The sequence below is a fragment of the Sander lucioperca genome, chromosome 5, assembly GCF_008315115.2.
Source record: "Sander lucioperca isolate FBNREF2018 chromosome 5, SLUC_FBN_1.2, whole genome shotgun sequence".
Taxonomy (NCBI): Eukaryota; Metazoa; Chordata; class Actinopteri; order Perciformes; family Percidae; genus Sander; species Sander lucioperca.
In genome coordinates, this window is record NC_050177.1 from 19,188,965 (window position 1) to 19,207,880 (window position 18,916).

An 18,916-nucleotide genomic window follows, 5' to 3' on the forward strand; every position below is an offset into this window, starting at 1 on the left:
AGAAACTAATGCAGAAACTGCCACAGGTCATGCATTAATTATACTGGAATCCAAATTCTTATCTTCAAAAATTATAATGACTTGGAAGAGTTCACTAAAGTTACCAGTATAATTTGAAGACTTTGAATGTAGAACTACCAGCTGCGCTCTAATTAAAATGAAATAAAATGTAATTCCAGTCAATAGATCAACATTTGGAGTGCTAAAGATGCTTGCTTCTAATGAACCTGTGTTGATGTTGATGTCGATGTGTTGCATAATGTCTTCTGACCCCAACTAAAGGTGTTATTAGTCATCAGAGGAGATGATCAGGGATCAGTTGCTTTCATCTAATCAGCAGGTAATGAGACGGATAAGAAATAGAAATGTGTTCAACTTTATGTCATAAGATATACTAATACTAATACTGCCAACTGGTGTGTAAATATGAAGCAACATTTTTTTAAAGTAATGTTTCGTGGAAAGTCCTGTCAGTCCTTTAATCTTGGGCTCAACCAAATCACTCTGTGCGGTGAAGTTCACTGTCACTGTTATCTGAAACAAAATAAACTCGCCCAACTTTAGAGCAGGTTTACAGTAATCTGTAGTATCACACTGATGATAATAATAGGCATGCTGAAGTCCTTCAGGCCAGATTGAAGAAGGAACAAGTTGAGATAATATATATACAGAGCATAATAAACATAAATGCTGATTTGTCATCATGTGATTTATGAGTTCATTTTGATCCTGTAAGCCAGTGTTTCTCAACCTTTCCTGCGTGTGACCCTCTGAAAAAGAGCAGTGTCTGCAGTATCGAAAACCCCAGCATTAAAGCACAGAATGATAATTATTTTTAGGATTTGTACATGATTAAATGTGGGAAGGGACCTATAGGGTGTAAATATTCATCATTAAACTTGAGAAAGTATTACTCACCAAGATTAAAAATGTGATAATAAATGTGTATGTTAAGGGAAGTTATCATCAGCCACCCGCTGCTAAGAACATTTCTGAACCCGCAGGTTGAGATTCAGCGTGAAAATCCAAGAGTGAAAACAAGCCCACTGAAACAAGGTTCCCCTTAAACATCCATGCTGAAACAGCTCCGCCATTGTTCCCTTAGAAATGAAACTGTCACTAAGTAATAAATCCTTCATGTGAATGGACTTAATAATCATGTAGAAGTTGCTACTGCATGTGCCATTTATTAAAAACCTTCACATTTTGTTGCCTGGGAATACTTGTCAGACATTATTAAGGGGGGTAAAGCACGGTTGATGGACGACGCTAGTCCATGTGGTTCATAAGCTTGAAGGAAACGGTTTAATGATTTTAAAGTTTTACAGATGATTGCATTAGTTTACAGTCAGCTGCATTCACTTGAGGGGAGATATGAGGAGTAGCTGCAGTTTGACTCAGTGTGTGCCGGGGACCTGCGTCCTATTCCCCGAACCAACACAGTGGGATCTCATTAAAACAACAACAGAAAGCTGCAGACTCAAGGGAGAAAATGGTGAGAATAGTCTTAGTTCTTAAAGGTAGGAGGACAGAGGTATTGAGCGATTTGCTGGAGTATTTAAGGAACAGAGTTAACGTAGGAGGTTGGCATCATCTAAACTCAGACAACTGTTGATAACATATTTTACATTTCGTTTTTCAAACACTCAGTGTGGCTTACAGTAGGTCTGTCTGGGGGGAAATTCAGCAGAAACTTGATTGATTCATAGACTCTTTTTTAGATTTTAATGAAAAACAAATAATAAATTATAATAGTGTTTTTCTTGGCTGAAAAATGATTTGCATCAAATGTCCAAGTAGATCTTGGCAGGTGTTCTTGACTGTGATTTTTCTCATTTATATTTTTGTGTTTTTATCTAATTGTCTGCTTTGAAATCTGGTTTCTTCAATGTGTCAACACCGAACAAACCCCCAAAACAACCAAAAGTAACTCTCAACAGTAAACAATTTTTTTGTATGGACAAAGACTCCATACTGGTAATAGTCCATAAACAGTATATTAGGTAAGAGACAAGGTGGTTATGTTCTAAAAAAAAAAAAAAATAAATAAAATGTTAATGTTAAAAACTAAATTGTAAATTCTAAATTGTTGCCTTGAACACTGTTTGGTGGTTGAGATATGAGCTTCAGTCTGATTAGTTACTGTAGTCAGTGTTCCTTACATGTTAATGTCTTAATGCGTTGCTGAAGGATTGTTCTAAGGTTGAAAAAAATATACACTCAGCTGATAACGGGAGCACACACACAGTTGTTTGATACTGTGACGTCTCTACTGTTTCCAGCAGACAAACAGCTCAGCTACACAGCTGTAGAAACAAAGATAACCCAGGTGTTGATGCTCTGAACTCCCAGGAAAACGTGACCCTTCTGATAGAAAAGGGCAAGAGAGATGCACATTATATCACACTGGATAACACCTGTGTGTTATCCAGTGGGATAACACACAGAGGTGGATGTTGCAGTCTGCACAGCAATCTGATACCAGGAGAAAGTCTTGGAGAGAGGGTCCTGTGAGGTGTGAGGGGGGCTCAGGTTAGCGCGCGTCATTAGAGCAAAGTGACCTTTCTTCCATTTGAGAGGCAGGCCATGGTAGGCCCATCTGTTGCAGTATTCTACGTGATTTCTGATCTCTGACTTGCTTTCATTAAAATTTAATTCTCTGTGCATGTTCTTTGAGCATGTTGAGCCTGGAAGAAAGGCTTTCAACTTTTCCAACTAGAGTTGTTCCGATGCCGATACGAGTATCAGAAATGCCTCCCATTCTGCCTAAAATGCTGGATTGGGTATCGGTGAGTATGTGAGTTTATGCACCAATCTGATATCACATAATTTACCTCCGAAAAAAAGTCTACTCTAAAGTAGTTCATATTATTTTTACGTTATGACTTAGTAGATAATAAAATAAAGTTCTTTGGCATTCATTCTCTGCAACCTGAGCCAGGCCATATGAACAATGATAGCAATCATAGCACATCCATACATGGTCAGTAGTATACAGCTGTTAAAAAATTAAAAATTATATATATATATATATATATATATATATATATATATATATATATATATATTTATTTATTTATTTATTTTGAATGCAGTGGTAACGTATCGGTACTCTATCAGCTGATACGCAAATTCAGGAATCAGTATCGGGAAGGAGAAAATGGTATTAGAACATTTGTAGTTCCAACTAGGGAGCCAACCAGACAGGAAAGTGCTTTAGTCCACTTGGGCAAGATGCTTTTCCACAGGATCAGAGGTTGAAGTGGTTTATTGTAAAGAGAAAGCACCTGTATGAGATAAAGATTTAACTGTATTGGTCCCAAGGGAAATAAAGGCATGGCAGCGGCAAAGAATATATTGGTATAACAAATATAGCCTATTCAAACAATACAAATCTCAGATTGACTTAAAATATTGACTATGGACAGATCCTCTGTGGATGCAGTTTACAGACTATGTGCATGGTGTTTTCTTGTCATTGGCTCTCGTGATTTTAAGATTTAAAGAGCTTTGTGTCCAAGTGTTGTTAGTTTTGCCGATTGTCATTACAATCAGGGCAAATACTCCTGCTTCATCATTAGCACACCAATAGCACAACCCCAGGATCACAGCTCATTGCATTTTAAACAGGCTCCCATTTATTCTGTTGGAAATTTTGTTTAACCATCCAGGGTCTTAGAGTTTGAGGGCACAACTTTGTCACAATTACAGAATTTGCTGACAAAGCTCAAAGAAGGCCAGCTGGGCCATGTATTACACAGAGCTGCATCAGCCAGGCCAGTGATTAAGATGTTGTTGGTCCCAGCAGAGAGGCACAATGCTGATTAACCTTGAATCTCAGAGTCTTTTCCAATGAATCCAGGTATGTTTATGACTATCTCTTTGTAATTTTAAATCTTGACAATGGTTGTACAAACCGTACTAACTGTCCCACCAAGTAAAAAGAATAGTAGTGTGAACTGTTTCCAAGTGGACAGCTTGGCTCTCAGCCAGGTTCAGGGCACAGCATGTACAGAATTACTATGAGCAATGCTGAGAATTTGCAATTGAGATCAGTTGAAGGGTATATTAACAGGGGAACAGTGAACAGATGTGGAAGTAACTGACAGTTATTCTTGTAGTTATTAAGTATGGGAGCCCAACTGCCACTGGGAAGATAACCTTCACATGAGGAGAAGTGCCCCTCAGTGGCACATTATGGGGGATAATGTCCATTCCAGATGGGATGGTGTTTGGTGGTAGACCGTTTCCTGTTTATAAATGAGAGTTATACTATGTAAAGAGTGTCATTAGAGCAGCAAGTATAACACAGTGAAGACCTCATAAATAAATGCAGGACCCCATGTTGGAAGAACAATCAAGGGAGACTAAAAGTTACACAAAACCATGATTGGTGCTTGGTTGGACATTAAACCCTAATAAAGAGTCACTTTAAGCCATGCATTAATTTGAGTAATTACAAAAAGTGATTCTTAGTGAAACCATTTATTTTTTAAGGACTCTATATAAGAACTGTATATCTGCAGCTTTTCAGTAACAAACCTCCATGATTGGAACAGTTTGTTTCTGCAACCTCATTAAATGAGCGTGTGAGTTTGATTATCTAGTATGTTTTTATTCAGACATTTTTGCAGATCAGATCCAATCACTTCTGAAGTACAGAGTGAACCAAAATGAAAAATGAAAGTACTTCTTCAAAAATGGGGTTTCTTCTCTGCCCATTGTGGGCTAGAATAATTGGTCACCTATCAATAAGTTTGTCAGTTTTCAAGAGCATCGCAGGACAATGCTGAGATGCTCCTCTTAGATGCAGTGTCCTCCTTTACGCACTTGCCAATTTAAGTCGTTTTAGCTCTGCCCTATTTCTTCTCATTTCTGCTAAATGCTCGTGGAAATAAATCAGGACTTCATCAATGATCAATGGAGATGGATATTGAAGGCGACGGAGCAGGAATGTTAGGCCTTTTTGGCAGTCGAGGCATGTGAGCGCATGGCAGTTCTGCCTCTCCAATCATCTGTGGAGAGTTGTGGGAGCCTGGACGGCCATGGTGGGCAGGGTAATAAGCAGGATGAATGACTAAACAGTCTCCGCAGCTTCATTCAGCCATCTCATTAGAGTCGACGGTGAGAGACTGCATTTTCTCTGGGAGCCATTGGGAGGACCATTAGTGATGCCCCCACAGTCATTGCCACTGAGCCCAGCAGGCCCCACAATTTCATCCACAAGACGTACCTCAGTTAGATCAGCCCTCTCACACTGGGTCCACACTTATCTGTGACTATCTCAATTCCCAAACCCGCAAGTGTTTCTAGACTTAACTAGCTAATTTGTTCATGCTATTTTTTTTTGTTTTTTTTTCATGGCTTTAAAAGCATTGCCAGTACCTTTGATGGAAGCTAATTCATTTTCACTGATCATCCCTGTAATTAGTCACGGTGATTGGTCGTTGTTGAATGAAATGTCAACTACATCTCCATCCACCACCAACTCTGTAGAATAGATGTCTAATTTGGGGGATGCCTTCAGGGGACAATATTACTCTGAAGCCTATGCAAATCACCACATTATAGCGTGCAGAGTTTCTGTTGCCAAAAACAGGTGTACAGGTGTTTGTGATTTATTAAATTTAGCCAAAGATTTAATCCCTGCAGCTCATCTTTTAATTAAATTCTAGCTCACTTAATGAATTGGCCTTTGATTTGATTAAGCGCGGAGCAGCTGTGGCTCCCAGTTTCACCACTTCAGGAAAACCACAGATTGGCATTGAAGCCAGCACATAAAACCTGTGTCTCCAAAATCCTCCTGTCAGACATGGAGAGATAAATAGCTACATAATGGGCACAACTGAGCCAGATATGATTTGTTTCCATTACTCCAGACTGACTGCATCTTTATTAACACTGGCAGACAGTAACAGTAAATGGGTAGGAAATTGAGAGCTGGTTACGGGACTACCATAGAGGAAAATGTTTTGTTCATTGAGAGCCTTGTTTGGGCTGAAGTGGTTATTTAAATGAGAACATTTGCAAATAATGCACCTTCAGTCAAGGAGCTGTACAGTACTGGTGCTACTACACATAAACCAGGTTTGCATTTAATCTCAGTGAAAGACACTTTTTGAACAGTGGTGGAATGTAACTATGTACATTTACTCAAGTACTGTACTTCAGTACAAATTTGAGGTACTTGTACTTTACTTGAGTCTTTTCTTTTCATGCCACTTTCTACTTCTACTCCGCTACATTTCAGAGAGAAATATTGTACTTTTTACTCCCCCACATTAATCTGACAGCTTTAGCTACTTTACAGATTAAGATGTTTGTTTTTTTTCACACAAAACACAAGTAGTTTATAAAATACAATGTTTTATTATAAATTAAACCGCCCTACAGTACATACAAGTACAGCTGAAACGATCAGTTGGTGAATCGATTAGACGATCGACAGAAAATGAATTGGCAAGAGGCCATTTTTCTGAATTGAGTACTTTTATTTATAATTATTTATTATTATTTTTAATACTTAAAGTACATTTTCCTGATGATACTTACATACTTTTACTTAAGTAACATTTTGCATGCAGGACTTTTACTTGTAGCAGAGTATTTTGACAGTGTGGTAGTAGTATTTTTACTTAAGTAAAGGATCTGAATACTTCTTCCACCACTGCTTTTGGATGATTGTTTCTTTCTTTCCGATATGTTTAGCCTGTATCCGAGGAGTTCCAAAATGGTGAGGGCTTTGGGTATATCGTTGCATTTCGTGCCAACGGAACCAGAGGCTGGAAGGAGAAGATGGTGACTTCAGCGGACTCTACTACGTACAAATACAGAGACGAGACCTTCCCTCCTCTTACCCCGTTTGAAGTGAAGGTGGGAGTGTACAACAATAAGGGGGACGGGCCGTTCAGCAAAGTTGTCATCATCCACTCTGCGGAGGGGGGTGAGTTCATATTTGTGTTTGCGTTGATTTTGTAAGTACAGAGGAAATATTTTTCCGCATTTCATGATTGTCACCATTTTGACTCGTTTCACAGAGCCGAGGGATGCACCATCTGATGTGAAAGCGTACGGCATTTCTTCATCAGAAATTAGGGTCACTTGGAAACCGCCCAATCCGGGCCCCGGAAGACCAAGAGGATATGAGGTGCTTGGGAATTTTGTGCTTGTGTGCACACCAAAGCTGCAATGATTCATTGATTAATCAATTAGTTTTCAACTAATAAATTAATCGCCAACTATTTTGATAACAGATTTGTCTTTTTTATGATAAAAAAAGTAAAGAATTCTCTGATTCCAGCTTGTTAAATGTGAATATTTTCTAGCTTCTTCACTCCTCTGTGACAGTAAACTGAATATCTTTGAGCTGTGGACAAAACGAGACATTTGAGGATGTCATCTTGGGCTTTGGGAAACACTGATCCACATTTTTCACCATTTTTTGGGCATTTTATAAACCAAACAACTAATCCATTAATAATAAGAGACACTAATCGACAGATTAATCGACACTGAAAATAATCGTTCGTTGCAGCTCCAGTGCACACATATACATTTACATACAGTATCTGACATGTAACAAGCGTGTGTACTGTGTTCTTTGTGCGCGGAGTTAGAGTCACTAATTTGTGTTAACAGGTCAGCTACTGGAAAGACATGGAGCAGGAAGAGTCGGGGAAAAAACAAAGAACTGTGAAAAACGAAACGTCAATGGTGTTGACAGGACTAGAGGGCAACAGTCTGTATCTCATCAGTGTGAAAGGCTTCAACAGCATCGGCCAGGGTCCTGCCACTGCTGCTGTCACAGCCAACACCAGGAAGTCCCGTGAGTACAGCACTGACTCTAATCACGTAATACTATATATGGAATACAGGCTACCTGCTAAGTTCCCTCTATACTCCCTTGTAAAATGGGTAGTAATTGACCTAGTTGGTTAAAACTTTGTTTAAAAGTCTGTTTGAATTTGCACCCAGAGTGTTGCGTTCTCTTCTCAGCTCCTGCTCAGCCGCCAACCAACCTCATGTGGATCCAGGAGGGCAACAACGTGTCTTTAAACTGGGACCCAGTGAAGGCTACAGACAATGAATCGGATGTCATCGGGTACATGGTAATGGTCAATCTCTAAAGTCACGTTTCTTCAATTTCACGACTTTAAGACACATAAAAACATTCATGCAAAGACTATACATTTGCAAATTGAGAGGAGCTACTAGTTCCAGAAGTATTTTTTTACCACTTTAAATAGAAACACAGGATTCTCCTGGATCATTTAATAATGCTTTAGGTTTATGTTATGACCTTTTCTAGCATCTATAATCCATAAAGTGAACAAATATAAACTGTTGAATATATTATGAGGCTACTCTGAAGTATAAACCTTAGCTTCAGCCAACTATCAGTTATCAGCATACAACAAAATGTGATAACAAATCTCAGTGATGGGTCATTTTTAACTGTAATGCCCTTTGTAATCATAGTTGAGTCGTCTCTACTAACATTAGCATGCACAAAGTCTTGTAACTTTGACTTTGTGTTTAAAGAACCAGATATTTAGTTTAGTTGTATGTACGGAAGAGGATTACGGCCCCAAAAAATTATTGAGTTCTGAGTTTAAAGTCTGAATTCTGAGAACAAAGTCAGAATTCTATGGACAAAAGTAAGAATTCTGAGATTAAAGTCAGAATTCTGACTTTAATTCTGAGAACAAAGTCAGAATTCTGAGAAAAAAGGCAGAAAATTCTGACTTTAAACTCAGAACTAGGGTTGGGTAACGAAACCCGGTGCTTATACAGCACCGGTGCCTTTTACAACCGGTATCTACCGGACCGAATAATAACGCGGATTTTGGTGCCTCATTTCGGTGCTACTGAAATGCCAGCGCTGCCCTCTGATGCTCCAAAACGGAAGTTAGAGGCAATAGAAGCATCACTGCATGTGACGCTAGTTAACATAATACACTTGGCAGCAGGTAACGTTAGCCTACCGTTAGCTAGCAGCTGGACTAAACACGGTTAAAATGCTGACAGCTAACGTTAAACGGTGTGACTGTATTTCACTGTAGAGGATTCCAACACCGAGACGTAACAGTCTGCAGCTGCCGTTGTCGGAAAAACAACACAGACGGTGCGTCACTTTTAACTCGCCTCGCCAGCCTCGTGGTGCATTCAAAGTTATTGTAAAATACCCTTTCTTCCATCTAGTGGTTGTTTTTATCATTTACCAGCAATTTACTGGTGAAAGAAGTTATTGTTTTTTTGTTTTTTTTTTAATCAATATTTTTTAATGATTTTTTAACATATCAAAACTTTTTTACACACACATACAAAGCACTTTCAGCATCTAAGAAAAACAGATGCAAATGACAGAGACACCAAGAATAATAAAAAAAAAAGTAAATACATAAAATAAATAAATAAAAAAGATAAGTAAAAGCTTCTCATCACATCTTATGTTTGACACAACTTCTTAATCAGCCATTGGTACGTCATTTCCACCACGTTCAAGAAAGATAAAATAATGATAATAAAAAAGGGTTCCAGACCTCCCCAAACCTCCCATATTTACCTTTCACAATATAAGATACCTTTTCCATAGACATACTTATTGCCATTTCTTTCAACCAGTTACCTATACTTGGCGCCTTTATGTTCTTCCAGTGTAAAGCAATAAGACGTTTTGCTTGTAAATAGACACATGTCTATTAATGCGTATTCTTTACTTTTCAATGGTATGTTGAAAACAGATGTAATATAAATATTTTTGCAGAAATTGGTATATTGATATTCAGGATTTTATCTATTATGCATTTCACAGCACATAAATTCCATTATATGTTCACACTTCCAAACGCAATGGAATAGAGTGCCTTTAAAAGTGATACATTTAACACACGTGTCCGGGATATTTTCATTATATTTGTGCAACGTGGTGGGAGTTATGTAAGTTCGCATCAGCCATTTATATTGCAATAGTTTCAGTCTGACATTTACTGTCTGGATTTGAACTTCCTTGCACCCCTTCATCCAGTCATTCACATGGATGTCCTCTTTTAAATCCTTCTTCCATGCTTCAAGTTTGTTATCTGAGGAGTCCTGTGACCCTGATACTATAATGCCATATAGTAGTGAAATCAAGCTTCTGCTATAACAATCTTTTACCACTTCCTTCTCTAATATTGATAAAGATGGCATATCTAAAGAGTAACTTTGAGAAATGAAATTCCTTATTTGTAGGAATTTAAAGAAATGTTGTCTAGATATATCGAATGTACGAACCAATTCCTCAAACGACATAAGTTTACTGGAGGAATATAGATCTGCTACTGTCTTAATCCCCTTATCTGCCCATATTTTAAAACCTGCATCCAGTCGGCCTGGTTTAAACCTTGTATTGCCCCAGATGGGTCTGTAACAAGATAGGGTATTGGGGATGTCTAAATACTTCTTAATTTCATACCATACATTTATCATATTTAAGACTATTTAAGGGTTAGAAGTTAGTTTTTCTAAGGTCCTTGAGTTCTGAGGAATATAGATACAAACTTAGAGGCAGTTCAGATGTGATTGCATATCCACCCAAGAGGGAGTAGCTTGGGAAGAAAAGTGAAACATGATGGTTCTTAATTGTGCAGCCCAATAGTACCACTGCAAATTAGGACACTTAAGCCCCCCTCTATTATATGGTAAATATAGAAGTGAAAGGCGGAGTCTAGGACGTCTGTTATTCCATATGAAATTAGTAAATAGTTTATTCATTCTTAAAAAGAGGTGTATAGGAGGCGCCAAAGGGATATTTTGAAATAGGTATAAGAGCTTGGGCAGAATATTCATTTTCAAAATATTTATACGACCTATTAGGGATGTGGGTAGAGATGTCCATCTTTCGATGGAATTATTAATATTTTTTAAAAGAGGGTCATAATTTGTTGAAACAATATTCTCAAGAGTTGGTACAATCTTTATGCCCAGATATGTAAAGCAATCCGTTGCTTTGAAAATGGATGCACGATGGTTGGGTTGTTGTCCATCTTCCTTATTCAGTAACATAAGCATGCTTTTAGAATTATTGATCTTGTATCCTGAGATCTTTCCAAACGAACTAATGAGTTCTAGTAAAGCAGGGATAGAGTTACTAAGGTGTTTTAAAAACAGCAGGACATCATCTGCAAATAAGGCAATTTTATGTTTTATTTGACCAACAGTAATGCCTGTTATGCCCATATGTTTCCTAACTGCAATTGCAAAAGGCTCAGTAGAGATCGCGGAGAGGAGAGGAGAGAGAGGTGAACCCTGTCGGCAGCCTCTAGAGATGGCTGGATACCATTTGGATACCATGTTATTTGTTAGCACCTCAGCTACAGGATTGTTATAAAGTAACTTAACCCACTTGCAAAATTGCTCCCCAAAGCCAAACCTTGTCAGTAGTTCAAATAAATAGGGCCATTCTACCCTATCGAAGGCCTTTTCGGCATCCAGTGCTAGAATGGCAGTATCTTGTTCGCCCCTTTGGTCATGAAGAATGTTGAGAAGACTTCTAACATTATGAAATCCCTGTCTACGTTGTATAAAACCATTTTGGTTCTCTCCTATCAGTCCAGGTAGTATAACTTCCAAGCGCTTAGCCAAAACTTTACATAATATTTTTGTGTCTGAATTGAGGAGACTTATTGGCCGCATGTTTTCACATTTTGTTTAGATTAATTCTATCTTCTTCAGGGATCTGTGGTAGATTAATATTATCTAAGAACGGTGTTTGAAATTCTAAGTTAGGAGAGCACTCTGCACTATACAACTTTTCATAATACTCTCTAAATGTTTCATTGATCTCCACTGGATCTATTATGTTTCCTGATTGACCCTCAATTGTAGTTATAGCTCGTTCAGTTTGTCTTTGTTTGATCTGCCATGCAAGTAGTCTTCCTGCTTTATCACCCTGTTCATAAAAGGTTTGTTTCATTTTCAGTACTTTTGCAGCTGCTCTGGTCGCTGACATATCATTGTATCGGGCCCTCAGTGACAGTAGCTTATTATGATCATCTGCATGATCAATTGTGTTGTGATGTATATCTTTTTCCAGTCGGGTAATCTGTCCATCTAACTGTTTCATCTCTTGCCTAGATTGTTTGGCTTTTGAGCTACAAAAGCCTATACTTTGACCCCTAATGAATGCTTTAAATGCTTCCCATTTTATACATGCTGAAGTTTCAGATGTGTTAGTTTCAAAGTATAGGTTTATCTGTTTACCTAGAAATTCTATGCATGATGGATCCTGGAGCCATCCTGTTTGAAAACGCCATTTAGGGGGGTCGCTCACCAATTTGCTATTGATATACATTAATGCTACTGCTGCATGGTCTGAGATAACCACACCATGATATTGACAATCACAGACCTTGGGAAGTAATGGTGCAGAAATTAAAAAATAATCAATACGCGAGTATGTTTGGTGAGTACTAGAGTAACATGAGTACGCTCTTGAGTTAGGGTTAAGATATCTCCAAATATCCAGCAGATTTAAATCCTTCATGAACTGTTGAATCAGTTTTCTTGATTTGGTATGTGTATTATCAATGCCCGTTGAATGATCTTTTATTGGGTCCAAAGTGCAATTCATATCACCTGCTATGAAGTATTGCCCTGATAAATTAGAGATTTGGAGAAATAAATCACTGTAAAAATTAGGATTATCGTCATTAGGGCCATAAACATTAATTAAATTGATTTTATCTGAGAAAAAAAACCCTCGAACAATTATAAATCCACCTGCTGGATCTTTAGTTATTTTGTCAACCTGTACGGGAATGGATTTATGAATTAGAATCATTACCCCTCTTGTGTTTGAAGTATAGCAACTAGAGAACACCTGAAAGAAGTTATTGTTATTACATTTTTAATAAATCATTTAATTTTGACCATATGGCCTTAGCAATAAACAAGCCGTTCTTAAATGTTGCCGACTGTCTTTTTGTGCTCCTTTTTTCTTTTTTAAATATATACATATTTTTTTTAAATCTTTTTAAAAGTATCGGTTCAGGCACCGTTTAGGCACCGGCACCGTTTTAAAAGTATCGTTTTAGCACCGGTATCGGAATAAACCCAAAAGATACCCAACCCTACTCAGAACTCAAATACATTTTTTCACATGTGACCCTAATCCTCTTCCATAAGTATGAACTGTAATACATGTAAACCTAAAGTGGCTATGTGCACGTGTCCTTCAGGTGTTGCTCAAGCAGGAGGGCAGAGGCCACAACCAGGTGACCAGAACCATCAACCCTTCCACCATGCTCTCACTGCCAGAGGGAGGCACCTACATCATCGAGGTGCGCGCCCTTAGCGAAGGAGGAGAGGGAGCGCTCAGCTCCCAGGTCCGAGTGGTCACCTCCTCCGGTAAGCTCGAGGCTGGACAGTATCCTCCCCTCTCAGCCACACCCGTTATTACATGACCTCTAAAAGCCAATCTCTATGCACAGGCTGTCTTCTCTTTGTAGCGATCTTATGTTCTGCCCTTAATTGAGTCACCGCAGCTGTTGTGCGAGCCAAGTTTTCTTTGGCTAATACTGTTTTAATTACATCGCCCACACAAACCTTCCTACTCTTGCACAGCCAATTAACTTCAAAGCAACTGGACGAACGGAAAGTGTGTGACATTACCAGCCAGCTTTCTATGGCAATGGATTGCTGTTTTCTTCCTTCCTTGTCTCTGTTTTCCTTCACTGTCCTTTTTTCTTACACAAAACCAAAATAAGGACTATTTTGTCTCAGCTCCAAACACATTGAGACCAATTCATTCAAACGATCAATGGAGTTGTTAAAAATTAAAATGAATACAGTTCCGGCATTTTTTTTTAGCAGCTTTGTTCTCATCAGTATTGATGCTGTGTCTCAAATCGTGCACTTCTGTTCTTACACTTGCTATTTTGAATAGGGATCGAGCGATACTGGTTTTTCAAGGCCGATGCCGATACCGATTATTAGTAGTTAATGTTAACCGATATTTGGAACCGATATGCATTTACAATGAAAATGAGATTTTGGAATGTTAAATGTTTAAGCAATTATTTAATAAATTAGAAACTTTGAGCATAATACCCATTAACAGATAGTCAGATAGTGTTGTGGGCGGGACATTAAGTCAGACTCAGTGCTGAGTGAAACCGAAGCAGAGGGACAGACACAGAGCTGGAGCCGAGCCAAAGTAGCGGACCTTTTAATTAATTTACTTTATCGGTTATCAGGCAAATAAAACGCTGATACAGATAATCTGCAAACTGACAAAAAAACGGCCCGATAATCGGCCGGGATGGTGCACTCAAAGCGGCCAAAATGTTGAGTGTGGATCGCCGGACACTGCTCGCACTCAGCGATTGGCATATTTGCTATGGAGCAGACGCCACGGGACATATTTTCAAACTTGTGAAAGCGGCAGGCGAGGGAGCTGCAGCGGTTACTATTGAAACGGCAAAAACGGATCTATACAAATGTAATATATACATGTGTTTTTTTCAATAAGTAGCACTTAACTGCCGCCAGTTAGAGAGAAAACAAGCCAGTATATGTTTTGGCGGGCGACAATTACAGGTGGCGGAAATGCCCCGCCCGGCTGCAATTTACCATTAAAGGTATAGTAATATGGCGTTATACTGTATGTGTGCCTCATTCCTGAGCGAGTAACTGTATGTTTTGAGCACAGAGAACTATATTTTGGCCATTACATTACATTTTGAACAGAAATTAACACTCAAAAAAAGGAGAAAACAAAAACCTATTCCGTGCTCAATAAATGTATTTGCATATTTGCTATTATCCATATTAACCTGCAATAATAACTAGTGCTGTCAAACGATTAAAATATTTAATCGCGATTAATCGCATTAATGTCATAGTTAACTCGCAATTAATCGCACATTTTTATCTATTCTAAATGTCCCTTGATTTCTTTTTTCCTCCCATTATTTTTTCTCATTTTAATGCTCTTATCAACATGGAAAAGTGGATCGGCTTGCTTTTGCAAATGTGCTTCTGTCTGAAGTCATCCATTGTCGCCTGGCTTTGACGAGGGGGCGGAGAATTCGCATCAGCTGTGTGCTTGGCCATCAAGTGGTATTTCAGACTGGACGTGCTGCGATGATAGCTCAGTTCACAACGACAAAACACACAGATCACTTTAGTCTTGTCAATGGAACCATTTGGCAACTTTTTAAAAGTAAACTTTCCATTCAGAATCTTATTGGCATCCATTTCGGCGACTCGCGCTCGCCATCCACTCAAAACGTAACATTAGCCTACTACTCTTTGGCCGGCTCGCAAGCCCAAACAAGTGTGTGCGGCGTGCCTGTTTTGTTTCCGGTCTAGCTAGATCCGGTGTGGTGTTGTAGTTTTTCTAACGTTATTAGTTGTTGCAACAGCATGTGAAAAAAACTACAAAGTTTGCTAGGCCAAAAAGAAAGAACGTTAATCTCGCGATAAAATTTTTTTACGGTTTGCTGTTAATAACGCGTTTAACTGACAGCGCTAATAATAACCCCTGTCACGCAATTTACTCATGTGCGCTCCTCAAAAACTCTGCGCGCAGGTAGACACTGCTGCGCTCCGGTCATGTCTCAATGTGTCAAGAGTTGGGCGCACAGAGTGCAGAGGTTGAGAGTGAGGGAGACATGACCGGAGCGCAGCAGTGTCTACCTGCGCGCAAGGAAAAAGTTTTTGAGAGGGCACATGAGTAAACTGCGTGAGAGGGGTTATTATTGCACGTTAATATGGATAATAGCAAACATGCAAATGCATTTATTGAGCATGGAATAGGTTTTTGTTTGCTAAAACGAAATCATTTTTAATCACAGTTAATTTCTGTTCAAAATGTAATATAATGTGCTTGCAAAATATAATAACTCTAGTTTCTGTGTGGGCTGTCTGGAAGCTTCTGAAGGGAGGGGGCGGGGGGGTGTTTGTATTTGTTTGGCATTTGAGTTCAAATATCAGGAATCTTTGCGCAGCATTGCTTACTGCACCTTTAAATAGACAAAGAAGTTCCGGTCATTTCCGGTCAGTGCGTAACGGCCGTGCACGATTTTAGAAACACTACCCCGTCGAAATGTATGCACTACACAAGTGAGTACACATTGTACACAGTGTACTACATGTAAGTGTACTAAACAGAAGTATTTGAATTTTAACCCCTTCCTTTCTCTTAGGTGTTCGAGCAAAAAGCAACCAGTGCTCAGTGCACTGCCTGCCACAGCGCCTAACATGGACAGCACTGCTCCTGGTTCTTCTGGTGCCTTCAGCTTCCTGGTGACGCCACTGTGCCATCCTCATTTCCATGGAGGGAGCCACCAGTCTTTCGCTCCCTTATTCCCTCTGACTGCCTGCCTGCTTTGGCCTTCCCCATCCCAAAGGGGCCCCAAGGCCTGCCAAAGGGGGGTTGAGTCTGCCAAGTTATCATGCGGTTCTTCAGAGTTCATCCTTCCCTGTTTCGTTTGAGGCCCTGGACATTTGATTTGCACAGTTCTTTCCAACATCACGGTAGTGTTGTACTGTAGTGTACATTGTGCGGAAAGATTTTGTTTCATCATTTAATCACGTGTTCCTCTCATTGACTGGCATCTAACCACTTCCAGACTGCTCCTACAGCTCTGGGGCTCTACAGAGCATGAACAATTCCTTGAAAGCTGCTGTGGTAGTAATACAGGGATCAGCCGGCCTGTTTCTTTTCATTACTTATCTGCATCAATTTACCCCTTGGCTGCCTAACAAGCAATGCAGCAGAAGCTCAGTAGAGATAAGTGCATTGTTTTCTTATTCACACATTGAGGAGAAAAAAAGTTTTTTTATGGAACCAAGAATCTTACTATTTCCAGACTTGCTTTTTGTACATTGTGTTACCTTTAGAGAAAAACACAGTGGTGTGTGTCAGCTATGTCAAACTCTCTGTTTTTTGGTAGTGATTAAGCAATGCTTGGTGATACAGTTTGTTGACTGTTGGATGTATGGAGATAGGAAACAGGTTCTTACCTGTAGTGCCCGAACACATCAATAGACGAAGACAACTCTTGGTGTCAGTACAAATAAATGTGATGTATATTTTTAAATGGTTGTTGTTTGTACTTTCTAACATTTAGAAAAGTGATATTTCTGACAACACTAACAAATAGTAATTATTTTCATTATTGATCGGTCTGCTGATTGTTTTATAATGAACTGAGTCATCATTTTGTCAATACAATTTCTTCTCAAAGCCCAAGGTGACATCTTCAAATGGCTTGCTTTGTCTGACCAACAGTCCAGGATCCAAAGATAATCAATTTACGTTCAAATAAAACAAAGAAAGCATTACATTTTCCACATTTGAGAAGGGGACAATGTTTGGTATTTTTGCTTTAATTTGGAGTAATCTTATAGCCTCAATTTAGAGTGTTAATCATTGGTTTTTATATAATTTTTAGTCCTGGTGTTTATTTTTATTCTTGGTTTTATTTATTTATTTTAACATGTATTGTTTCATTGTTCTTTTTAGTCTTGCTTATTTTTTTGTAATTCATTTGTATGTCTTCTTTTTAGTTTTCATCTGAGTTTAAATTTTACTCTGTGAAGCATTTTGTGCTGCATGCTTGCAGGAAAAGTGCCATGTAAATAAAAGTGAGTTGAGTTGATAAATAGCATGATGATAATTGGATAATGAAAATCCAATTATTCAACGAATTGTCAAATCGACTTCAGCATCTAAAATCTATCCAAATTCACCATGACACTTTGGTCCTATATGTCATCGGTAATAGTTTGTTGCTGGTCTATCAGACAGTTTTGCACTTGGAGAAGCCTTTCCCAAGTGTTATGTAAAGTGTGGGTTGATTGAATTCCACACACGTGGCATCAGAGGCCACGAAACTTTCTGTGATAAAAGAACCACTGCGAGCCAAACAGGGCAGTATCATGAGTATCTCTCCCTCCTCTCAGGCTCCTCTCTCGCCTCGGCTGCAGTAAAAGCTTATCTTTTACTGGGCACAAATCCAAATGAATTTGCCTCAAGTGTAATTAATGTTAGAATGGAGATCCGTAGTCCTAAACCCTGCTTGCTTGAGCAGACCTTCTGCTTGCTTTGCCTCCAGCTCCCTGGACTCTCCATCACAGAGTCAGGCTAACCTGGCTCCCTCACTCAGGTTCAGACAAGGCTACTAGCTCAACCACAAGAGATAGGACCACACACAGCCAAACAGAGGACGAACACTGCTCCGAGCTGAATCTATCCCATGGATACTCCTCTTCTTTCAGACATTTCCGTTTTGGTTACATTCTGAGGGGGAGGATGGTGAGGTCGCTTTCCTCTTTCTAACTTGTACATCATTTCCGTCTGTAGTGCAAAGCATTAAGCTGTTTAATGTGGATGGAGGGGTTTTGCGGTGCTTTTAGCCTGTTCAATGATGCCGGCTCAAACACATACCTCCACACAAGTGCTAATGTACCGACCTTTAATTATTCATGCAGCACCTGTCTGTGTTGGTGCATCTGATTTATGATAATGGGTTATGTATCCTGCAAGGGGACCCATTTGCTTCAGAGAGCCAGAAGGTATAGTGTCAGCAATTAAAACATGAACTCCCCCTAGGTTAATGTCTCTGTGTGTGTGTGTGTGTGTGTGTGTGTGTGTGTGTGTGTGTGTGTGTGTGTGTGTGTGTGTGTGTGTGTGTGTGTGTGTGTGTGTGTGTGTGTGTGTGTGTATTCTAGTGTATTCTGCTGGAGAGCAACATAAAGTCAGTTTTACAGTTTAGATTACTCGACATGTAATTTCAAGGAAGTTGTACAGTAAAAATATATCAAGCTCTGGTTTTTGAAGCTGAGTCACTATTAGCATTGAAATGTTATTTTTAATGACTCCAATATGGTAAGGTGGTCCTATTTACTGCCAGTATCTGCTTTAAAT

At 39.1% G+C, this 18,916-nt stretch overlaps 1 protein-coding gene and 1 long non-coding RNA gene across 4 annotated transcripts in view; one reads left to right on the forward strand and one right to left on the reverse strand.

Moving 5' to 3' along the window:
* The window catches only part of cntn5 (contactin 5), a 138,732-nt gene extending 121,648 nt beyond the window's left edge, over nt 1–17,084 (forward strand). For all 3 annotated transcript variants that reach the window (XM_036001227.1, XM_031297540.2, XM_031297542.2), the window contains 6 exons: nt 6,709–6,943; nt 7,038–7,147; nt 7,639–7,825; nt 7,996–8,108; nt 13,221–13,389; nt 16,191–17,084. In XM_036001227.1, the coding sequence (XP_035857120.1) occupies nt 6,709–6,943; nt 7,038–7,147; nt 7,639–7,825; nt 7,996–8,108; nt 13,221–13,389; nt 16,191–16,294 (918 nt within the window). In that variant the 3' untranslated portion in view covers nt 16,295–17,084. The remainder of the gene's footprint in view (nt 1–6,708; nt 6,944–7,037; nt 7,148–7,638; nt 7,826–7,995; nt 8,109–13,220; nt 13,390–16,190) is intronic.
* Nucleotides 6,698–10,398, reverse strand: LOC116048422. The gene is made up of 3 exons (XR_004104626.1): nt 9,742–10,398; nt 8,813–8,818; nt 6,698–6,709 (listed from the first exon to the last, which is right to left on the reverse strand). It is a non-coding gene; the product is annotated as an uncharacterized LOC116048422 (long non-coding RNA).
* Nucleotides 17,085–18,916: the final 1,832 nt, after the last annotated feature.